The sequence below is a fragment of the Delphinapterus leucas genome, chromosome 20 (genome assembly GCF_059928025.1).
Source record: "Delphinapterus leucas isolate spDelLeu-1000000601 "Yukka" chromosome 20, BTC_Dleu_Yukka2, whole genome shotgun sequence".
In the NCBI taxonomy this organism is placed as follows: domain Eukaryota; kingdom Metazoa; phylum Chordata; class Mammalia; order Artiodactyla; family Monodontidae; genus Delphinapterus; species Delphinapterus leucas.
This window is the reverse complement of record NC_143148.1, coordinates 10,505,887-10,526,898: the sequence shown is the minus strand read 5'-3', so window position 1 is coordinate 10,526,898 and position 21,012 is coordinate 10,505,887. Positions and strand designations below refer to the sequence as shown.

The 21,012-nt window shown below is 57.8% G+C and overlaps 2 protein-coding genes across 4 annotated transcripts in view; both read left to right on the top strand.

Moving 5' to 3' along the window:
* Window positions 1-8: 8 nt before the first annotated feature.
* BCAM (basal cell adhesion molecule (Lutheran blood group)) lies at window positions 9-11,120 on the top strand. 3 transcript variants are annotated; one of them, XM_022585416.2, is made up of 15 exons: window positions 9-215; window positions 2,167-2,288; window positions 2,871-3,099; window positions 3,197-3,267; window positions 3,497-3,593; window positions 3,685-3,867; window positions 4,398-4,534; window positions 4,801-4,957; window positions 6,916-7,031; window positions 7,133-7,274; window positions 7,434-7,570; window positions 7,750-7,894; window positions 7,983-8,127; window positions 9,052-9,169; window positions 9,263-11,120. In XM_022585416.2, exons 1-15 carry the CDS (start codon window positions 134-136, stop codon window positions 9,266-9,268), a joined length of 1,887 nt encoding a protein of 628 aa, XP_022441124.1. In that variant the 5' UTR covers window positions 9-133; the 3' UTR covers window positions 9,269-11,120. The 3 variants fall into 3 exon arrangements, with proteins under 3 accessions (XP_022441124.1, XP_089758849.1, XP_089758850.1); XM_089902724.1 differs by lacking the exon at window positions 9-215 and having other exon boundaries at window positions 2,097-2,288; window positions 2,871-3,014; window positions 3,501-3,593; XM_089902723.1 differs by lacking the exons at window positions 9,052-9,169; window positions 9,263-11,120 and having other exon boundaries at window positions 7,983-8,131.
* A 6,443-nt stretch (window positions 11,121-17,563) lies between these two features.
* Window positions 17,564-21,012, top strand: part of NECTIN2 (nectin cell adhesion molecule 2) — a 29,265-nt gene continuing 25,816 nt past the window's right edge. Inside the window, exon 1 of the mRNA XM_022585413.3 lies at window positions 17,564-17,875. Coding sequence (XP_022441121.1) covers window positions 17,785-17,875 — 91 coding nt within the window. The 5' untranslated portion in view covers window positions 17,564-17,784. The remainder of the gene's footprint in view (window positions 17,876-21,012) is intronic.

Sequence of the window (21,012 nt, the reverse complement as noted above, 5' to 3'; positions counted from 1 at the left end):
GGGGCGGGGCGGGGCTACCTGGGGCGGGGCCTCCTCTCTCCAGCCCTGCGGCCGCCGAGCCCCAGCCCGGGCTCAGTTGTTTCCTCCGCTGCCGCCGCACCCGCCGCCGCCGCCGCCGCCCGCCACCTTGAACATGGAGCCTCCGGACGCACGGGCCGGGGCGCGCAGGGTCCCGCGGCTGCTGGTGCTCGCGCTTCTGCTGGGGGCGCACCGAGGTATGGCTCGGGCTGAGAGCAGGGCGCGACTCAGGGGCGGCCCCTGGGGGACCCCGGGAAGGGAAGAGGGGAGGGGCTTTTACCAACCTAGGAAGCCTAACCTGGGGACCCCAGGGAGGAGGGATATGGGAGCATGGGGTGCCCCTCCCAGTGAGAGACATGGGGACAGCCAGGCAGAGGGGCTGGGGATCTACTGCAGTGGATTAGAGGCGACCTGAGAAGTCGCGGGACCCAAGAGCGCGGGCTCTCCTCTCCCACCCCTACTCAGACCCTGGGATCTGCCCCCAGAGGTCCAGGCTTTCAGTGGCTGGAGCTTTCCCTGGCACAGAAGAGACCAAAACAGATCTCCCCGCTCAAAAGTTGTCAAGTTTTAAGAGGGTCAGGGACGCTGTGTCTAGAAACCAACAAGTTACCTGCATTTGAGTGTTCTCCCCCATGTAGCTTCAGAGCCCAGACTCAAAAGGACCCGCCTGCCCCACCTCCACCTCCATGGGAAAGGGCTGGGGCACCAGCCCTGACAGCGGAACCAAGTGTTTCCAAATGACAGTGCCCCCTTCCCGGAGGCCCCAGATAATAAATCCACACACCTGCATGGTGGTGGGAGGAGGGGAGGAGGCCCTGAGGCACTGGCAGCAGAGGGACAGAGAGATGAGAGAACTGGGGAAGAGAGAGATCTCTTCGTCTGCCCTTGCTGTCTGCCGCTCAGACCCAGCCCAGGGTACCAGCTTGGTCCCACCTCCCTCCCAGGGGGCAGGCCTGAGCCACAGGTGGGTGCCTGGGAATCCAGGCCCCTGGCACAAGCATGGCAAGTAGTGGGTCCCCAGGGGCAGAGCTGGGCCAGGCTGGGCGGGGAAGGGACCGGAGGTTCTAAGAATTGAGAGCTCAGGCCAGGATGCCAGCCCAGAGAGTGAAAGAGCCTGCTTTCCCGATGCAAGCAGCTCTATCTGCTAGGATCCTGGGACAGGAGTGCCGGCCCTCAGCTCCCTTCTCCCTTGGGACGCAGGATCCGGGGCCTCAACCCTATACTGTTCTGAGGTGACACACTGCTCAATCAAAGAGTCAGAGGGGCCAAGGAGCGGGCAGGGGGCTCGGGCAGGTCTGAGCCAGCCTGTCCCTCCCACATTCCTGAAACCTGCCCAGCCCTGTCCCCCTCACCGCGCCCACACACCCACCCTGCCTCAGCTCCGGCCCAGCCCCAGCCCCAGCCTCCCACTCCTGAGGGAAAGGGCCAGGGCCAGGGCCGGGCCACATGGAGACTGAGAGAGACGCAGAGACCGGGAAACTAAGAGATGGAGACCCAGGGGGAGCGACACACATGGAGAGGCGGCGACTAAGATGAGAGAGAGACGGTTATCCCACAGCGCTGTGCCAGGCCCTATGCAAAGTGCTGGAGGCAAAGGAGCCCACCCAGCCCTGCGCTTGAGGGGCCTTTGGTCAGTGAGAAAAGCAAGGACAGACATGATTTGAGCCCAAGAGGATTGAATGGAGGCCACCGGGGCCCTGGGTGGCCCAGGGGAGGAGCGCTTAGTTCTGCAGGTGAAGGGCAAGATGGAGAGAAATGCTGATGGAATCTGAAGCTCAGAGGCGCAGCGATGACAGATGAAGGGAGAGAGGAGCTGGGTCCTGGGGGAGGGGCCGGGGGCCTGGACTCCTGGGTCCTGGGGGAGGAGGGACCAGGGGCCTGGATCCTGGGTCCCGGGGAGGAGGGGTTGGGGGCCTAGATCCTAGGTCTGGGGGAGGAGGGGCCGGGGGCCTGGATCCTGGGTCTGAGGGGGGAGGGGTTAGGGGCCTGGATCTTGGGTCTGAGGGGGGAGGGGCCGGGGGTCTGGATCCTGGGTCTGGGGGAGGAGGGGCTGGGGGCCTGGACTCCTGGGTCCTGGGGGAGGAGGGGCTGTGTCTGGAAGACTACCTACTGGTGGTGGTGGGAGAGAGCTCAGTCGCCCTCCCGCAGGTGCCAAGGCTGAGGTGCGCCTGTCTGTGCCCCCTCTGGTGGAGGTGATGAGGGGGGAGCCTGTCACTCTGGACTGCACCCCTTTGGGGGCCCATGACCATTTCGTGCTGGAATGGTTCCTGGTGAGTGCTGCTGGCTGGGGGCCAGGGGATGCCAGAGGGGTGCCTGAGAGTCGGGGCGCAGTGGGGCTGCAGACGTTCATTCCCTCATCAGCCCAAAGACCCCTAGAAGCTCCCCCAAGCTGCTTTTCCATTTTACAGATGGGGAAATGGAGGCGCAGCAAGGGGGAAGCCCTCTCCAGGGTCCCCTGGTGTCCAGGCACAGCCGAGGCTAGAATGAAGAAGTGCTCCTCAGAGCGCTGGCTCTTGAGAGAGGACATTTAGAGGCAGACACCCAGAAAGCTAGAGGCTGGGGGGTGGGACTAAAGAGAAAAAGGAAAGAGGGGGGAGAGACAGGGAGGGAGAGGGAGACAGGTGGGAACAGAGTGAGATGGAGAAAGAGGGAGCCAGAGAGAGGAAAATGTGACAACAGACAGGGAGCAGGGGTGGGAGGGGTGGAGAGAGGGACAGAGGGACCAGAGAGAGAGAGAGAGAGAGAGAACGTGAGGCAAAGAGATCCACGGAGCAGCAGAAAGAAAGGGACATCGAGGAGGGAGGGCCAGGTTGGCCAGGCAGCTCCCAGCTGAGGCGCTCCTCTGCCCACAGGCCGACCGCTCTGGGGTCCGCCACCGCCTGGCCTCAGCCGAGCTGCACGGCACTGAGCTCCAGGACAAGGTGCACGACTCCCGGGGCCGCAGCCCACCATACCAGCTGGACTCCCGGGGGCGTCTGGTGCTGGCCGAGGCCCAGGTGGGCGACGAGCGGGACTACGTGTGCTTGGTGAGGGCGGGGGCAGCGGGCACTGCCGAGGCCACCGCGAGGCTCAATGTGTTCGGTGAGTGTCTGGGCCCCCCCCCCACTAGCCACCCTGGGAAGGGGCAGGCCCGTGAGAACCCCAGGAAGGGGCTCCTGACATAACATCTCTCCCGTAGCGAAACCAGAGGCCACCGAGGTCTCCCCCAACGGAGGGACACTGTCTGTGATGGAGGATTTCGCCCAGGAGGTACCTCGGGCCACACCTTGATTCTAGGGTTCTGGGGGCGGAGGGGGCTGGGGACCTGGTCTCCTGCATCCTAAGGTCAGGAGGGGCTGGAGGCTTGGGCTTCCTAGTCTGAGGAATAGGGTGCTGGGAGCTGGACTCCTGCATCCGGCTGGGGAGAAACCCTAAGGGAGGGGGACCCAGACTTCAGGGTCCTGGCTCCGAGCCCATTGCGGGCCTGTGTCTGCCCCAGATAGCCACCTGCAACAGTCGCAACGGGAACCCGGCCCCGCAGATCACGTGGTACCGGAACGGGCAGCGCCTGGAGGTGCCCATGGAGGTGAACTCCGGTGAGCGCGTGGGAGCCCAGCTAGACTCCCTGGGGGCTGCGGTGGAACGGGGCCGGGCTGGCTGACCCCCTCGTCCTTCCTTCTCTCCCAGAGGGCTATATGACCAGCCGCACAGTCCGGGAGGCCTCGGGCCTGCTGTCTCTCACCAGCACCCTCTACCTGCGGCTCCACAAGGCCGACCGGGACGCCAGCTTCCACTGCTCCGTGCACTACCGCCTGCCCACGGGCCGGCACGGCCGCCTGGACAGCCCTTCCTTCCGCCTCACCCTGCACTGTGAGTCCATGCCGGCCTCTGACCGCCCTGACCTTGGACTCTACACCTCACTGTGGCCTGACCCTCCAGGCAGACCCATGAACCGCCACTCCCCTCTGACCTTCCACTCCCTTAGCTCGTGGTGCAGTTCGTACTGGCTTCTGGCCTTTGACCTCTGAGCTCAAATGGTAGCACGAGCCCCACCCTGACTTCTGACGCCCCCCATAGCACCCTGAACCCCACGGAGTTTCATGACTAAACGTTGTGCCCCATCCTTTCACACCACATTGGGTCCCCTGAATCTCACATTGACCTGTCACTCACACCGACCTCTGACCCTTGACCTGTTCTCTCAGCCTATCTCAACCTCTGACCTCGGGTCCCTGATCTCAGAATAAGTGCGAACCTGAGCCTTGAAAGATAGAACCTCAAAAAAAAAAAAAAAGGAAAGAAAGAAAGATAGAACCTCTAACCTTTCACTGACCTCTCTCCCTTAATCCAGCCCTACCTTTTACAGTTGACCCTTTTCATGAGTCCGCCCTTTCCCTTAGATCCCACAGAGCACGTGCAGTTCTGGTTGGGCAGCCCGTCCACTACTGCAGGCTGGGTTCGCGAGGGTGACTCTGTCCAGCTGTTCTGCCGGGGGGATGGCAGCCCCAACCCGGAGTACACGTTTTTCCGTCTTCAGGTAACTCACCCCATCATTCCCTTGGAACCGCCAACCTCTGAGCTCTGCAACATACTCACCTGCACCAACTTCTGACCTTTCACGTGGGTGGTGCCTGGCTTAGCAGGGCACCTGTCCGGTGACCCAGGAGCTATCAGGACCTCTGACCTCTGATTTGAGAGAGTCCTGACTCACCGTGATGCCTGACTTGGATGACCCCTGACCTAGCATGACCCTGCCAGCCTAAGGTATCTCCTGAACCAGGTTCCTCATTCCTGGTCCCCCAGGACAAGCAGGAGGATGTGCTAAAAACAAATCTCGAGGGGAACTTGACCCTGGAAGGGGTGCAGCGGAGCCAGAGCGGGACCTACGGCTGCAGGGTGGAAGACTACGACGCTGCAGAGGACGCAGAGCTCTCCAAAACCCTGGAGCTACACGTGGCCTGTGAGAGCCCCGGGAGAGCGGGAGGGGGTGCCTGGCACCAGCCGCCTCCTCACCCTCACCCCTCCGCGGCCTGCCTCCACCCCTTTCTGTGGTCCCTGCCCTGGTCCAGATGCCCCAGGCCCCTCCAGTCTCCCGCACAAGGCAGCCAGAGAGTCCTTTCCAAAGCATAAACACCTGACCTTCCCCTGCTTGGAACCTGCCATGGCTCCCCAGTGCTCTCGGGAGAAAATCCACATGCCTCACCATGGCCTTCGAGGCCCACCTGGCTGGCCTCACCTTCGGCGGACCCTTCTTCCGGCCAAGGCATTCACCGCATCACACCACAAGCTCCTCTCCTCTTTCCTACGATAACTCCCCATCCTCTCTACCATCCATTCCGGATCAATCTCATGGGTCCCAGCCTTCTAAGAAGCCTTCTCTGTCCACCTGCACCCAAGCCCTGTGTGAAGGCTCTGTCCCTCCTCGACTCTCCTTCCACCTCCCTTCCTGGGGCTAGACCCAGTGCCAGATGTTAGGGACAGCTCTGTGAACAAGACAGCCCAGTCCCTGCCACCACAGAGCTCCAGGTCCGGTAGGGGAGACAGATGGTAAACACTGAACAAGACACTTTGAGTCGCAATCCTGCGTCTACAGAGACTAACACAGAGGGATGGGATAAGGAATTGCCCGGCGAGCGGGGATTATTTTAGATTGGGGGTGTTGAAGGCTGCACCCCTAGGAAGCAGATTCTGACTACAGGCAGGAAACTTACGGGGAGCGCCTTGGGATCCACACCTATTGGGGGGTGGGGAGGGGAAGGAAGCAGGATTGGGCAGGGGGGGAAGTTGGGCTTCAGTCTAAGGAAGACCTCGGTCGGTCCCGCAGGGCACTTGGAGGCTGGGATATCCCCAGTTGGGGCGTGGGGGCCAGGCCTTTATACCGCCCACGTCAACCCATTATTGGATGTGGGCTGCCTGGGGGAGGAGGGGACATGACCTTGAATGAGGGGCTCTCTGAGGCTCAGGCAGTTTCCAGAGCCGGCTGACAGCTGAGGGCTGACAGCTGACATCCTTCTCAACAGCTGGGGGAACAAATCCTTCAGTGCCGAAGGGGAAGCCTGAGTGTCCACAACAGAGGGTCAGAGAGGCCTCTCTGAGAAGGGGGAATTTGAGTAGGAAACGAAAGAATGGAATCAGAAATACAAAGAGCCAGAAAAAGAGCATTCCAAGCCAAGGAAACAGCACATGCAAAGGCCCTGAGGCAGGACCCAACTTGGCATATACTGTAGAACAACAGGGAGAGAATAGGGTAGCTGGAGCTCCTGGGATAAGGGGGGAGGGTGGGAGATGAGGTTGAAGCAGTGGGCAGGGTCGACGAGGCAGAGTCTTTTGGCTTCATCAAGGAATGTGGCCTTGATGCCCACGGTACTGGGGAACCACCGCAGGATTTTAAGCAGAGGCAAGGGCTGACCAGTGTGTGTTTTGAAAAGATCCCCCTGGCTGCTCAGCAGAGGATGGACCAGAGAGGATAAGAGTCTTGCCCAGTAGGGAGGCCAGTGAGGAGGTGACTGCAGCCATCAAGGCAGTTGGACCCTGGGGTCAGAGATGGAAAGAAGGGAGAAGATCCATTTGGGGGGGAGTGGGCAGAGCAGAGAAATATTTGATAAAAGGATGGGTAGTACAGAGAAGGCCAGGGTTTGGGTGGTAAGTCAAAGAAGGAGCGCCTCACACCTCCAAGGTTATCCATTAACCTTGGGCCCAGACATCAGCTCTGGAGGCAAGTGGTCGAGGTGGGCATGTATTTTGGAGTTAGATTCCTAGATCTGGGCTTGAGGGCTCGGCTGGGAGAGTGGAGAGTTCACGGCGCTGGGTTCTCTGCTGACGATTTTCCGTTCACGTCTGCACCCCCAACAGCCCTGGAGAGTCCCTAGCCGAGTGGGTGAGGGTCCGGGGAAGGTGACAGTCTGTACCCCCCTCCAGACCTGGACCCCCTGGAGCTCAGCACTGGGGAGGAGCTTTCCTTACCCCTGGGCAACAGCACAGCCGTGAACTGCTCCGTGCGAGGCCTGCCCACCCCAGCCCTACGCTGGACCAAGGTGAGAGGGAAAGACGTCCCCCCAGCTCAAGACCCCCCGCTCCCGTCGACCCCTCCCTTCTCTCACGGCCGGCCTGACCTTCTCTTTCTCTCCCCACCCAGGACTCGGTACCCCTGGGGGACAGCCCCACGCTCTCCCTCCGCTCCGTCACCTTCGATTCCACCGGCACCTACACGTGTGAGGCCTCCATGCCCACGGTCCCCGTCCTTAGTCACACCCGAAGCTTCAAGTTGCTGGTCCAAGGTTTGGGGGCGGGAGAACAGGGGTAGTGTGGGAGAGTGGGGGGCCAGGACCAAGCAAGACAGGGGTCCGCGGCTGGTCCTTCTCTCCTCGTTCTCTCTCCCTCTGTCCCCTTCCCCGGGGTGCCTCCCGCTCACCTCCTTCCCACCCCACCACCCGCAGGCCCACCGGAGTTAAGGGCAGAAGAGACTCAGCCCAAGGCAGAGGGCGGCTGGAGGGAAGGAGGTGAAGTCAGGCTGACCTGCTACGCACGCGGCTACCCAGAGCCCAAACTCAGCTGGAGCCAGTTGGGCGGCAGCGTAAGGGACCCTCCTCTGCATCCCGAACCCTCTGGCACCCTCCCCAAGTCCCTGCCTCACACGGTCCAAGCACTGTGTGTCACCCACCCCACGCCCCTCCGCCGACCACTTCCTCTTCACCTGTGCCCTCACCCGAGCCCTTGGCCCCGTGGGCCCAGGCCTGACACGAGCCTCCACAGCTAGCAGAGCCAGCCCCCGGAGGCCAGGGCTGGGTGAGCAGCTCCCTGACCCTGAAGGTGACCAGTGCCTTGAGCCGAGATGGCGTCTCCTGTGAGGCCTCCAACCCCTACGGGAACGACCGGCACGTCTTCCACTTCGGCACTGGTGAGTGACCGCAGTGGTGGGACAGGAGCCGGGTGCGGGGCAGACAGCGCTGCTGGCTGACCGCCTCCCCCTCCGTCCTGTCCTGCAGTGGCCCCCCAGACCTCCCAGGCTGGAGTTGCGGTCATGGCCGTGGCCGTCAGCGTGGGCCTACTGCTCTTCATCGTGGCCGCCTTCTACTGCATGAGACGCAAGGGGCAACCCGGCTGCTGCCGGCGGGGGGAGAAGGGATCTCCGTGAGTGGCGTGCCACCTTGAAATTGACCTCTCGAACCCAACTCTGACCTCACCCCCAACCTCTACCCCAAACCAACCACATCCCCAACTCCAGCTCCATCGCCAGTAAGGTGCCGTCCCATCTCCGACCTCAGAGCTGATCCATGACCATGCCCTCCCCCACCCTCCTCCCCAGCTACAGCCCCACTCAACCCATAAGCACCTCCCGACGCCCCCCCAAGCCCACCTTAACCCCAGTCCCATCCCCCGTCTCATCCCCACCTCTGATCCCAACCCCAACCCATAATTATGCCCAAACCCGCCCCAGCCCCAGTTTAACCCCATCTGTACCCCAGCCTCCTCTGCCGCGACTCCAACCCCAAACTCAGCCCATAACCGTCACCAAACCCGTCCCCGTCTAACCTCCATGTCTCCATCCTCAGCCCTGACACACAAACATCCCCATCTCCAACCCCAATCCTGACCATGCCCCTAACCTCACCCCACACTCCAGCTTCCTCTCCATCCCCAGCCCCTCCCCCAGCCGCATCCTCAACTCCAGCCCGTACCCAGCACCAAACGCAGCTTCAACCACATGCCCATCCCCAAGGCCCCCTGCAAACCCCATCCCGTTCCCATTCCTAGCTCCAAACCCATCCCCATCTGACCTCATCTCCAAGCGCAGCCACACGGCCGCCCTCGGCTCCAGTCCACAGTCATCCCCACACCCATCCTCCAAACCGACCCCAGCGACATCACCAGCTCCAACTCCAACAGCATCTTCGACCGTGGCCTCAGCCTATACCCAACCCCAGTGCCACTACCACCTCCTACCCCATCCCAACCGTTCCCACCCATCCCCAAGTCCATCCCCATCCAACACACGCCGTGCCCAGCTCTTTCCCTGGCCGTGACCACCTCCAACATGCTGCCTCCTCCCACTAGGCCACCTGGGGAACCTGAGCTGAGCCACTCAGGGTCAGAGCGGCCGGAGCAGACGGGCCTTCTCGTAAGGGGTGCCTCTGGAGGAGCCAGGCATGGGAGCAGAGGCTTTGGAGATGAGGTGGGTGAGGGCCTGGGCACCCTGGTGAGAGGGGAGTGCCGGGGGTGGAACAGCCTCTATGAGCCCAGGCTGACCCCTCCATCTTCTCCCCAGTGCTGAGCCCGAGGACCTCCCAGAGGCAGTCACTGAACCCGACCTGGAGTTACGGGCACCAGAAAACCAGCCCTGCCCACGCCTCCGCCTGCCCCCGCCTTCCCGGCCTACCCTCATCCCTCTCGGGCCCTCCCTTCCTTCCTCTGTAGGCTGGGCAGGGACCACAGCAGCCCTACTGCTGCTGGGAGGGAGGAGACCTTCCTCCAGGGAGTATGACTCTCCCAGGCCCCAGAATAGCTCCTGGACCCAAGCCCAAGGCCTGGCCTGGGACGAGACTTGAGGGTCGGCTGGCCGGGGCTATTTTTACCTCCTGTCTCCACTGCTGGTCCCCCCACCTGACGTCCTGCTGCATAGTCTGACACTGGATCCCCACCTCAGCCCCCGCCCCTGCCCTCGCCCCCTCATCTGTGGACACTGGAGTCTGGAATAAATGCTGTCTGTCACGTGGACACCATCCTGTGGCCAGAGCCTCCTCCGGGGGATGAAAGGGGAAAGAGGCGCAGGTGATGTTCCCCTCCCCCCTGGCCCTCCCGCACCCTTGCTGCACCTCGGGAGAATCTGATGTCATGGAGAAAGAAATGAGAGAGAAAGAGAGAGAGAGAGAAAGGTGACTCAGCTGGATGAGGGTGGAGGAGAGAGGTGCTGGGGGTCCAGAGGGAGGTGAGCCTGGCCCCTGAGGACCAGTGCCTATTTGCGGGGTGGGGTGCTGCCCCCTTAAGTAAAAGTTCCCAGTCTCTCTTGCCAGAGACCCAGGGGAATTGAAGTTTCCAGAGGAAAAGCTCTCTCTGAGCCGTAGAGTGGATGGAATTAGGGATTTAGCTGTCTACTCTGAGGGTGGCCTGGTGCCAGCAGTTGAGGACTCCCTGGGGGAGGAGGGGTGACTTGGAGGAACCCCAGTGAAGGGGCCTGGGGCAGAGAGAAGAGAGGGTAGAAATGGCAAGGCCAGCTAGAGAGACTTACTGAGGCAGAGGAAGAGGGATTTGAAAGGAGGATGGAGAGGCTTAAGGGGAGGTAGAGGGGTGGACTGGGGCAGCTCAGAGAAGAGAGAGAGCCATTGAGTCAGACAGAGATTTGGGGAGAGAGGCAAAGACAGACTAATACAGGCATACCTTGGACCTATTTCCAGTGCAGTTCCAGACCACGGCAATAAAGCAAATATCGCAATAAAGCGTGTCACATGAATTTTTTGGTTTTCCAGTGCATGTAAGTTATGTTTGCATTATACTGTAGTCTAGTAAGTGTGCAATAGCGTTATGCCAAAACAAACAATGTGGGACTTCCCTGGTGGCGCAGTGGTTAAGAATCCGCCTGCCAATGCAGGGGACACGGGTTCAAGCCCTGGTCAGGGACGATCCCACATGCCGCGGAGCAACTAAACCCGTGAGCCACAACTACTGAGCCTGAGCTCTAGAGCCCGCGAGCCACAACTACTGAAGCCCACGCACCTAGAGCCCGTGCTCCACAACAAGAGAAGTGACCGCAATGAGAAGCCCACGCACCACAACGAAGAGTAGCCCCCGCTCGCCACAACTAGAGAAAGCCCGTGCACAGCAACGAAGACCCTATGCACCCAAAAGAAATAAATTTATTTTAAAAACCAAAAAAACAATGTACATACCTTAACTAAAAAACACATTCTTGTTAAAAACACTAACCATCATTTGACCTTCAGTGAGTCATAGCAGTCACATCAAAGATCACTGATCACAGATCACCATAACAAACAGAATAACAATGAGGAAGTTTGAAATATTGCAAGAATTATCAACAGAGACACGAAGCGAGCCAAGGCTGTTGGGAAAATGGCGCCAATAGACTCCCTCGACACAGGGTCGCCACGAACCTGAAGTTTGTGAAAAATGCAGTATCTGGGAAGCGCAATAAAGCAAAGTGCCATAAAGAGAGGTAGGCCTGTAGAGACAAAGACAGAAACACAGAAAGAACTGGGATTCAGAGAGATCATTCCAGTTAGAAAGGAAGAGAAAAAATGAAAGGAGCAGCTCCGAAGCAGGAGGAGGGGGCTGGGGGGGGGGGTTGCGGACGGACATGTGTGACTTTGGGCAGGTGACTTCACCTCCCTGAGTCCATCAAATGGAGATAAATCACACTTGGGCTGTGGATGGCCACTGTGAGAAGTGAGAGCAGCCATCCCTGTGCAATGCATGCTGGGAGGTCTCTGCAGGTGACCCCACCCCTTGTCATCAGTTTACTCAGCCACAAAGTGGACCAAGTGGGATCTGTGGCCGTGTGAAGTTGGAGCCATGTGAAGTTGATGCTATGGGAGCCTCCTTGTAGGCAACTGAGCAGACGCCCAGAGGCCCCAGAGCAGAAGAGCTCACAGTGGCCGAATAAAGGTGCTCAAATCCCATGGTTTATTGAATCAGATTAAAACAAACGTGAGAAGCAAGAGAGTTGGGGCGCAAGCAATCAAAGGGCCCCCTACCTGACCTCTGGTGTCCGTGTGGCTCTCTTGTCCTTTCACTGTGGTGTGGTCTCCATGCCCAGAGTCGAGGGGGAGCCAGGAGGCTCTGCACCCAGAAGATGCCAGGGCCACATGGGGGCAAATGCGCTCGGCCACACCTGCAGCTGGAGGAAAATGTGCTTGGTGGCCATGGCTTTTACCTGCATGACATACGTGGGCACAGGACTCACCAAGCAGAGCGAGAGTCACCAGCGAGAAATACCTTAAGGATTCTCAGATACTTGGGGCTTACTCGATCTTTCTATCCTTCCCCTCTACGTTCAGCTCACTTTTTTAATCCAAGTATAATTGATTTACAATGTTGTGTTAGTTTCTGCTGTACAGCAAAGTGACTCAGTTATACACACATATACATTCTGTTTCATGTTCTTTTCCACTATGGTTTATCACAGAATATTGAATAGAGTTCCCTCGGACCTTGTTGTTTATCCATTCTATATGTAATAGTTTGCGTCTGCTAATCCCAAACTCCCAATCCATCCCTCCCTCCCCAACTGAATATTCTTTAAAAAAAAAATACAGCAGGGCTTCCCTGGTGGCGCAGTGGTTAAGAATCTGCCTGCCAATGCGGGGGACACAGGTTCGAACGATGGTCCGGGAAGATCCCACATGCCGCGGAGGAACTAAGCCCGTGCGCCACAACTACTGAGCCCGTGTGCTGCAACTACTGAAGCCCATGTGCCCAGAGCCCGTGATCTGCAACAAGAGAAGCCACCACAATGAGAAGCCCGTGCACCGCAACGAAGAGTAGCCCCCCCCACCCCCGCTCACTGCAACTAGAGAAAGCCCTCGTGTAGCAATGAAGACCCAATGCAGCCAAAAATAAATAAATAAAATTTAAAAAAATACAGCAGACACACATAAAAATCATAGGGTGGTTGGGAGAATTTGATAACTGTGGAAAGTGTTTGGTACAAAGCCTTGCACAGAGCATGTGTTCATTATTATTATTGTTATTATTATTATCATATCATCATTAACGGAAAATGGAGGGACAGAAAGAAAAGCAAGGAAGGGACCAGGTGGAGAGAGGTACCACTCTAAGGGCAGATATTGGTGAAGGGGGATTTGGGGAGCTGGAGACGGAGTGAACAGATGGCTGGGGGAGGGGAGAAAGGGGACCCCAGGGAGGAAGGGGTGCTCCACCCAGCACCTGGTCCCCGAGTTAATGAAGGGAGGGTCCTGGCCTGCCTCCCAGTAGGGCATATATTTGCATAAGGTCCCTCATCTGCATGGTATCCCAGGCAATTTGCATACAGATGGTAGCCTGCACCCTCCTCAGTCTGACCCCTCCTCCCACCTTGGCCACGGGTCTGGTGGAAGGGGAGAGGGGGAGGAATGAACCACCAGGATCTGGGGCTCCAGGAAGTGAAGGCAAGTTTGGAGTGGACTCCCCTTGCTCTTCAGCTTTCTGTGACTCCCTATTGCTTTCAGGACCTGCTAAGGTGTTGCCCCTCACACACCCACTGCTCCCTCTCTCACACCTTGTGCCTTTGTGACTTTACTATTCCTCCCACCTGGAACGTCCTTCCTCGTTTCCTCCAGCTGTAACAAGGCTTGCCTGTCCTTCAAAGCCAGGACATCTTGAAGAATTCTGACAAGTTTTCACTCCCTGTTCCTTGTCCTTGGAACTTTACTGAAATTTGTGGCACCTCTGGACTCGTGCAGATTTTATTAGTAAAGATATGCTTCGTTGCAAGTGACAAAAAACTGAAGCCAGAAAGTTGTGTAAGTGAAAAGGGAAAATTATTCACTCATATAACCAGGAAGATCAAAGGCAAAGGCTGACTACCTTCAGGCATAGCTGGATCCAGGGGCTCAAATAGTCTCATCAGAAAACTGTCTTTTTCTCTTTTTTTATGAGGGAGGTTTGTCCTTTTTTTTTTTTTTTAATTTATTTTTGGCTGCATTGGGTCTTCATTGCTGCAAACAGAGGCTACTCTTCGTGGCAGTGCGCGGGCTTCTCATTGCCATGGCTTCTCTTGTTGCGGAGCACGGGATCTAGGCACGTGGGCTTCAGTAGCTGTGGCACACGGGCTTGGTTGCTCCACGGCATGTGGGATCTTCCCGGAACAGAGCTCAAACCCGTGTCCCCTGCATTGGTAGGTGGATTCTTAACCACCGCGGCCCCAGGGAAACCCAGAAAGCTGTCGTTTTCCATTTCTCAGCTCTGCTGTCCTCCATGCACGGACAGGGTCTTTTGCCTCTGGAGGCACCTATAGTACCAGACTTCTACCCTACAAGTTTAGCAACCCCCATCAAAAGAGGGTGTCCCTTTCCTATTAGTTCCAGCAGAAGTCTCAGGGCTAATTCTTATTGGTCAGGAATGGGCCCCACCCCCATCACTGAACCAATCCCTGTGGCCAGGGGATCGAATGCTCTGATTGGCCAGGACTGGCCAGGCTCACTCTGAACCATAAGGGCTTAGTATGGAAGAGGTTACTGGGCAGGTAAAATACTTGGCATCAACTCCCCAGCTCCATCACGAAGCCTTTGGCCCTGTGCCCCTACCTCCTGGTGGTTATGGCTCTTCAGTGAACTGTCACCTCTGAGACTCCTTGACACTGGAAATTAACTCCCCAGGTATGAGACCCACCCAGTCATTTGTCAACAAACACACAGGCAGTGCTCAACCTTATCCATGTGACCGGGGGCATGAAACTCTAGCCTACCACCCTCCTGGGCCTTCCCTCCTGGGCTCACCCCAGCTCACAAAGAATAGCCAGGAGACAGCTGAGCACGCTCCTTGACAGACCAGGAGAAGAATGGGTGCTAAGGGGGGCTTCCTGGAAGAAGTCTCCCTGGGGACTGGTTATTTTATTCAAGGGAGAAATGGGGGAAGGGAGAGAATTTTACAAAGCAAGTTAGTAGCAAAGATGGCACTAACCCAAGAGATCCTGGCCTTAGTCTGGCCCCAGATGGGGAGAAGACAGAGAGTTCTAGAGAGGATTTATTATGTACCTACAGTAGTTCTCCCTTATTTGTGGAGGGTATGTTCCAAGACCCCCAGTGGAAACATAGATCGTACTGAACCCAACATATACAATGTTTTTTCCTATACATACATCCCTGTGACAAACTTTAATTTATAAATGAGGCACAGTAAGAGAATATCTGAATTGCCAGCATCTTTTTTTTTTTTGGCCACGCCCTGTGGCATGAGAAATCTTATTTCCCCCACCAGGGGGCGAACCCGTGCCCCCTGCAGTGGAAGCATGGAGTCTTAACCACTGGACCGCCAGGGAAGTCCCCAGCATTGCTATTCTTGTGCTTTGGGGCTATTATTAAGTAAAATAGGGTTACTTGGACATAAGCACCGTGATACCACCGCAGTCGATCTGATAGATCTGATAACAGAGACGGCTACTAAGTGACTCACAGGCAGGTAGTGTGTAAGTGAGGATATGCTGGACAAAGGGATGATTTACGTCTAGGGCTCGAGACTTCATCACGCTACTCAGAATGATTTAAAACCAATGAAGTGGGCTTCCCTGGTAGCGCAGTGGTTAAGAATCCGCCTGCCAGTGCAGGGGACACAGGTTCGAGCCCTGGTCCGGGAAGGTCCCACATGCCACGGAGCAACTAAGCCCGTGTGCCACAACTACTGGAAGCACCACAATGAAGAGTAGCCCCCGCTCGCCGCAACTAGAGAAGGCCTGCCTGCAGCAACAAAGACCCAACGCAGCCAAAAATAAATAAAAATAAAATAAAAAAAAAAAGATGAAGTTTTATTTCTGGAATTTTCCATTTGATATTTTCAGACTGTTGTTGACTGTGGGGTAACTGAAAACGCAGATAAGAGGGGACTACTGTATTTGTCCAGCTGGCCTCACACCAGGCTAGTGTCGAGTCTGAGAAACACATTATGGGGAGCTCCCAGTCTGCTACTTCCTTGCTGGGTAGCGTGGGGCAAATGATCACTCTGTGTTCTGTGTACTTTTCAGTGAAATGGGGATCATAAGTGTCCCCTTCACGGGATTCTTGTGCGGAATTAACTGACAAGTAGCAAACCCTTTGACTTTGGGTCCAGTCACTTCAGCTCTCTTTGTGCCTCAGTTTCCTCATCACACAGGGTGCTGTGGGGGTTATTTGAGATAATACTTGTAGCGCACTTGGATCAGTGCCTGGCACATAGTAAGTGCTAAATACATTTATTAATAGCATTTTTACCAAGACGTGAATGCCAGTCAGTAAGAGTCTCCACCATGTAAGATCTTGCCCTTCTGAAGAGAAAAACTCAGGTGCGTGGCAGGTGGGAAGGGAGGACAAGTCTATGGGGGTCCTCTTGGTAGGGCAAGAAGCTCCCAAGCATCTGCCCCCAGCTGATCAGCTCCTTTTCAGAGGAACTGGAACGGAGGGATTTCAGGCCCTCGGTGGCATCCCCTCCCTCGGCCTCCTGTTTCCCGCCCTCGTCCCTACACGCTGGGCGGCCTCACCAGCTCCCCCGGGCAGTCCAAGGAATGTGAAGAGGTAGGTGGGGGTGGGGAGGAGCGGGAGCCGCCGGGGAGAGACAAAGGGGCCGAGTCAGAGCCAGAGACACAAAGACGCGAGGAGGCTGGGAAGATAGAAGTGGGACAAGGACACGGGGAGGGACCAGCGGAGTCTGGAGGCCCGATCCTAGCCCAGCCCCGCAGGGCCAGCGGAGCGCCAGGGGTGGTCTGTGCTGCCCCCTGGCGGAAGGCTGCGGTAAGGAGACGGTGCGGACCAGATGCAGGAGAGGACTGGGGAATGCAGGGAGCGAGAGAGAGGTCAAGAGAGACGCAGAGAGAAACAAGAGATACCGAAAGAGACACAGAAACCCACAGAGAGACAGAGGGACAGAGAAAGACAGAGATAGAAACATACAGAGAGACACAGACGCAGAGAGAGACACAGATGCAGGGAGCGAGAGAGACAGAAACACAGACCGAGAACAAAGTCAAAGGGATGGAAAGAGACAAGGAACCAAGTGACACAGAAACAGTGATAGAAAAAGACACCAGGAAGAAAGAGACCAGAAACACTAAGAGACACGGAAACGTGAAGACTGAAAGACCCAGAGATAAACACAGGGACGGAAAAAGAGAGGCAAAGATAGACACAAAAACAGAGACACTAAAAGAGACAGAGAGAAATCTAAAAAGAAACGACTCCCAGAGTCGCAGGCAGAGATTGAAAAAGATGAAGATAGGCTGAGAGGCGTACAGACCGGAGAGACAGTGGCCCCGGGGCGAGAACTGGGGAAGTCTCGAGGCGGGGATGGGGGTGGGGTCTCAGCGTGGGGGCGGGGCTCCAGAGGGGCGAACCTATGAGAACCCACGTGCCTCACGCGGGTGTGACGAGACGGCCAGGACTAATACTGAAGGGGGCGGGGTTAGGACTTTGGGCGGGACCGAGGCCAGGGTCTACTTAGCTCCTGGGAAGGGGTGGGGCAGACTACCTGGAGAACGAATGGGAGAGGCCGTGTTGGAGGGCGGGGCTTCAAGGAGGCGGGACGTTCGGAAGACCCTAAGCGTACCCCGTTAGACAGGGGGCGGGGCGCGAGGACAACCTCTGGTGTAAAGGGGCGTGGCTAGAACACTAAGGGGCGGGATTTGAACGCTAAGAGAAGGCAAAGATAGAATTCTGGGACGGGGGGCGGTGACCAAAGAAACCTGGGAGGGGCGGACAGAGAATCCTGAGGAGCAGCGGGTGTAGGTAGAATCCTACGACAGGGAGGGAGAGGAATGCTGGGGGGCGGGGCGGGAGTGGAATCCCAGGAGGGGGCGGGGTCAGACCAGCATGAGGGGGCGTGGCCCGAGCCTAAGAGCGGCTCGGTGCCCGGGGGAAGAAGGGGGTGGGTCCTGTGACGTCAGCGAGTCCGAAGCCAGAAAGAAGCCGGGGGCCGGGGGCGCTGAGCCGGGAGAACCGGACCGCGAGAGCAGAGACGGGAGAGCAGAGCGCGGCGGGAGCCAGCCGGGAGCCGAAGCCACTCGGGCACCTGCGCGTCTGCCCAACCGATCGGCGCACGCAGAGTGGCCCGCAGGCCCCCGCCCGGGCCCAGTCCCTCCCCGGGCCCCCCATGGCCCGGGACGCAGCCCTCCCGCCGTCGAAACTGTCGCCGCTGAAGCTGCCTCTACTGCCATTGCTGCTGCTACTGCTCCGGGAAACCGGTGAGAGACCGCAGGCGCCTCCCCGCCGCGCGCGAACCCATCCCCTTCCCTACCCCCAGCAGGAGGGTGGCGATGATGAGGCGAGACCACCCCCCTTTCCTTCACCCAGAGTTGGGAGTCTGAGGCCCGGGGAGAATTGAGGGCAGGGAGCCAGATGCCGAGGTCCTCGAGAGGGGCGGGGAGCTCGGACTTTGGGTCCCTTAGAGGGCCAAGAGTGATAATTCGGGCGACCTGGGGAAGGGCCTGCGAGCTCCAACCCCGAGCCCGAGAGTGCTAAAGGCTCTGACTCCCGGGCCCCAGAAAAATTAGGGGCCGAGGGCTCTATCTCTTGGGTCTCAGGAAGAATGAAGGTTAGGGGCTCTGTCTACTGGGGCCCTGGTAGAATTGGGGGCAGGAAGGGCTCAAACTTGTGGGTTCCAGATTGTGAGCACGGGGCTCTGTCTCCTGGGCTCCAGATTTAATTGTGGGCATTGGAATGTCTCCTGAGATTCAGACATAAATGTGGGCAGAAACCCTGACTCTTGGGTTATAGATATAATTAAGGGCCGGAGGCCCTGTCTGGAAGCTGGAGGCTCGGTCGGCTGTGTCCCAGGTAGATTAAGGAGGCCGAGTCCCGCCGGCTGGGACACTTCCCTTTCCTTGAGAGCCGTCGGCGGGGCATCCCTGGGGAAGTTTTCCGGGTTTCACTTTCGCCGAGCCAGGGCAAGGCGGGGGCGGGCGCTCTCCTGGCTCCCGGTCCCGGACTCCCGGTTTCGGGACCTTATCTTTCCTCTAGTCGCGCCTTTGTCCTAGGAGCCGCAGCGGGAGGTGGACGCGAAGAGATGCCGCCCTAATCCGCTGTCTCTCCCTCTGCTCGGCCCACCCCCCGCCTCCCGTTTCCCCCACCTCCCCTAGGGGAGGGGTGCAGCCCCGGGAGAGGGAGGGGATGGGAGGAAGCAGGTGAAGGAGGCTCTGGCCCCGCCCCTTTTCAGGTGACCCGGCTGTTTATTCCCCGCTAGAAACTCAGGATACTGGAGTTTCCCAAAGGTTTGTCAGAAACTACGGAGGGAGCTTGCGGGACCCCTGGTCTTTTTTTCCCCAGCATGTGTCTGAATTGTCTCCCAGCTTTGACCCAGAACTGTGTACTGACTCTTCCATCGCCTGCCTCTCCCTCTGTGTCAGAGATAGGGAGATAAAGTCAGAACCTGCCACCTCTGTGAGAATGCTCAGAATCCACCCGTCCTTGGGCCAGACATTGACTTGGTGCGTGATCTCATGGAAGGCTCTTGATCACCCTGGGAGACAGGTCCAGTTCCTGTTCCCATTTTGCAGATGAGGAAACAGAGGCTTAGAAAGGGCAAGCCACTTTCCCAGGGTCCACAGCCAGTCTGCAGACTTCAGAGCCTTTCTTGCCTCTGCCCCGCCTGGTGGGCTTCAGAAAGTGCTTCTGAGCCTCCATTTCCTCCTTTGGAAAACTGAGATAATTCCTTCCCTGCGGGGCCATTGGAGGGATCTAGAGGTCCCACTGGTCCCCGGGGGGGGGGGGGGCGGGGCGGGGAAGCTCTTAGCACCTGAGGAGGAGGTCTTCCCCTTTCCTGACCCTCCATCCTTGAGCCTTTTCTCTCTGCTCTCCCTCCCCTCCTTCCCTCACTTTCTCTCCCCGCTTCCTCTCTCCATTTCTCACCCTCTCCCTCTGCTCCTCTGGCTCTCTAATCTCTCTCCAAGCTCTTTCTCTCCTCCTTTCTTGCCCTCTCTCTCTCCTTTCCATCCATCTCTGTTTCCCTGTCCCTGGCTCCTCTGCTTTCCCCCTCCTTGGCCTCCACGGAATGAGGGTGCACCACCTGGGCTTCCTGCTGTGGCTGCCCTCCCCAGTCCTCCCAGCTTTCACTGCTCATCCATGTCAGCCAGGCAGCCCCACGGTAGCGGAGGGGGATGGGAGGACAGGGGACTGCCCGCCTGCTGTCTCTTCTTGTTAAGGAAGGGGGACTGGACAGGGGAGAAGTAAGGGTGGGTCTGCTCACATCCTAGGGGGAGGAGAGGGGAGAGAGGGATACAGGGAGATGCTGGAGATACAGGGATGGGGACAGAAGCCAATAGAGGGAGGGCATCAGAAACAAATTTAGGGATGGGGTCAGAGACACATACAGGAATGGAACCGAGAGATGGGGGAATGAAATGCAGCCACAGGGATGGAGCAGTGTGGGAGTGGGAGCGGGGGGTAAGGGAGCTGGAAGGACATCTGGATAAAGGCAGGAACAGCATAAAGAGAGAGACAGACGTTTGGTGACAGGCAGGGGGCCCAAAAGACCCCAGCCAGTCAGTGACGGCGATGCCATAACCCAAGGAGGTCGGGGCACAGGCGACCCTCAAGGCCAGAGTGTGTGGGGGCCACGGGGAGTGGTGGGCACGGGAGGGACAGGGAGTTGGGCACTCTGGCCAGCTCCCCCGCCTCCGCCAGGGATGCTGTTACATTTTTAATGTCCCGGTGATGCTGAGAAATGGAGCAGGAGGGGGAGGAGAAGAGGGGACCCAGTAAGATGGCCCAGCAAAGAGAAAGTGTGTCACAGGTGTGGAGAGACATGCAGAGATGGGGAGACCCAGGAGGCAGAGAGAGCTGAGGGTCAGAGACACCGAGAAACGGCGGCCCTGAGACATGGAGACCAGAAACCTGAAGAGATTAGGGACCCCAGGAATCGGTGCAGGGAGCCAGATTCCAGAGACTAGGAGACCCAGACCAGAAAGACCCAGACCTCAGATGTTGGAGATACAGAAGAAAAAGAATATGAGAACAGCTAGGATTTTTTTGGCCTGGTGAAAGTGATCTGAAATTGATTGTGGTAATGGAGGCACAAATCTATGAATTTACTAAAAGCCATTGAGCTGGACACTTTATTTTTATTTATTTATTTATTCATTTTTGGCTGCACTGGGTCTTCGTTGATGCATGCGGGCTTTCTCTAGTTGTGGTGAGCAGGGGCTACTCTTTGTTGAGGTGCACGGGCTTCTCATTGCGGTGGCTTCTCTTGTTGCGGAGCACAGGCTCTAGGTATACGGGCTTCAGTAGCTGTGGCACTCGGGCTCAGTGGTTGTGGCTTGTGGGCTCTAGAGCGCAGGCTCAGTAGTTGTGGTGCCTGGGCTTAGTTGCTCCGCGGCATGTG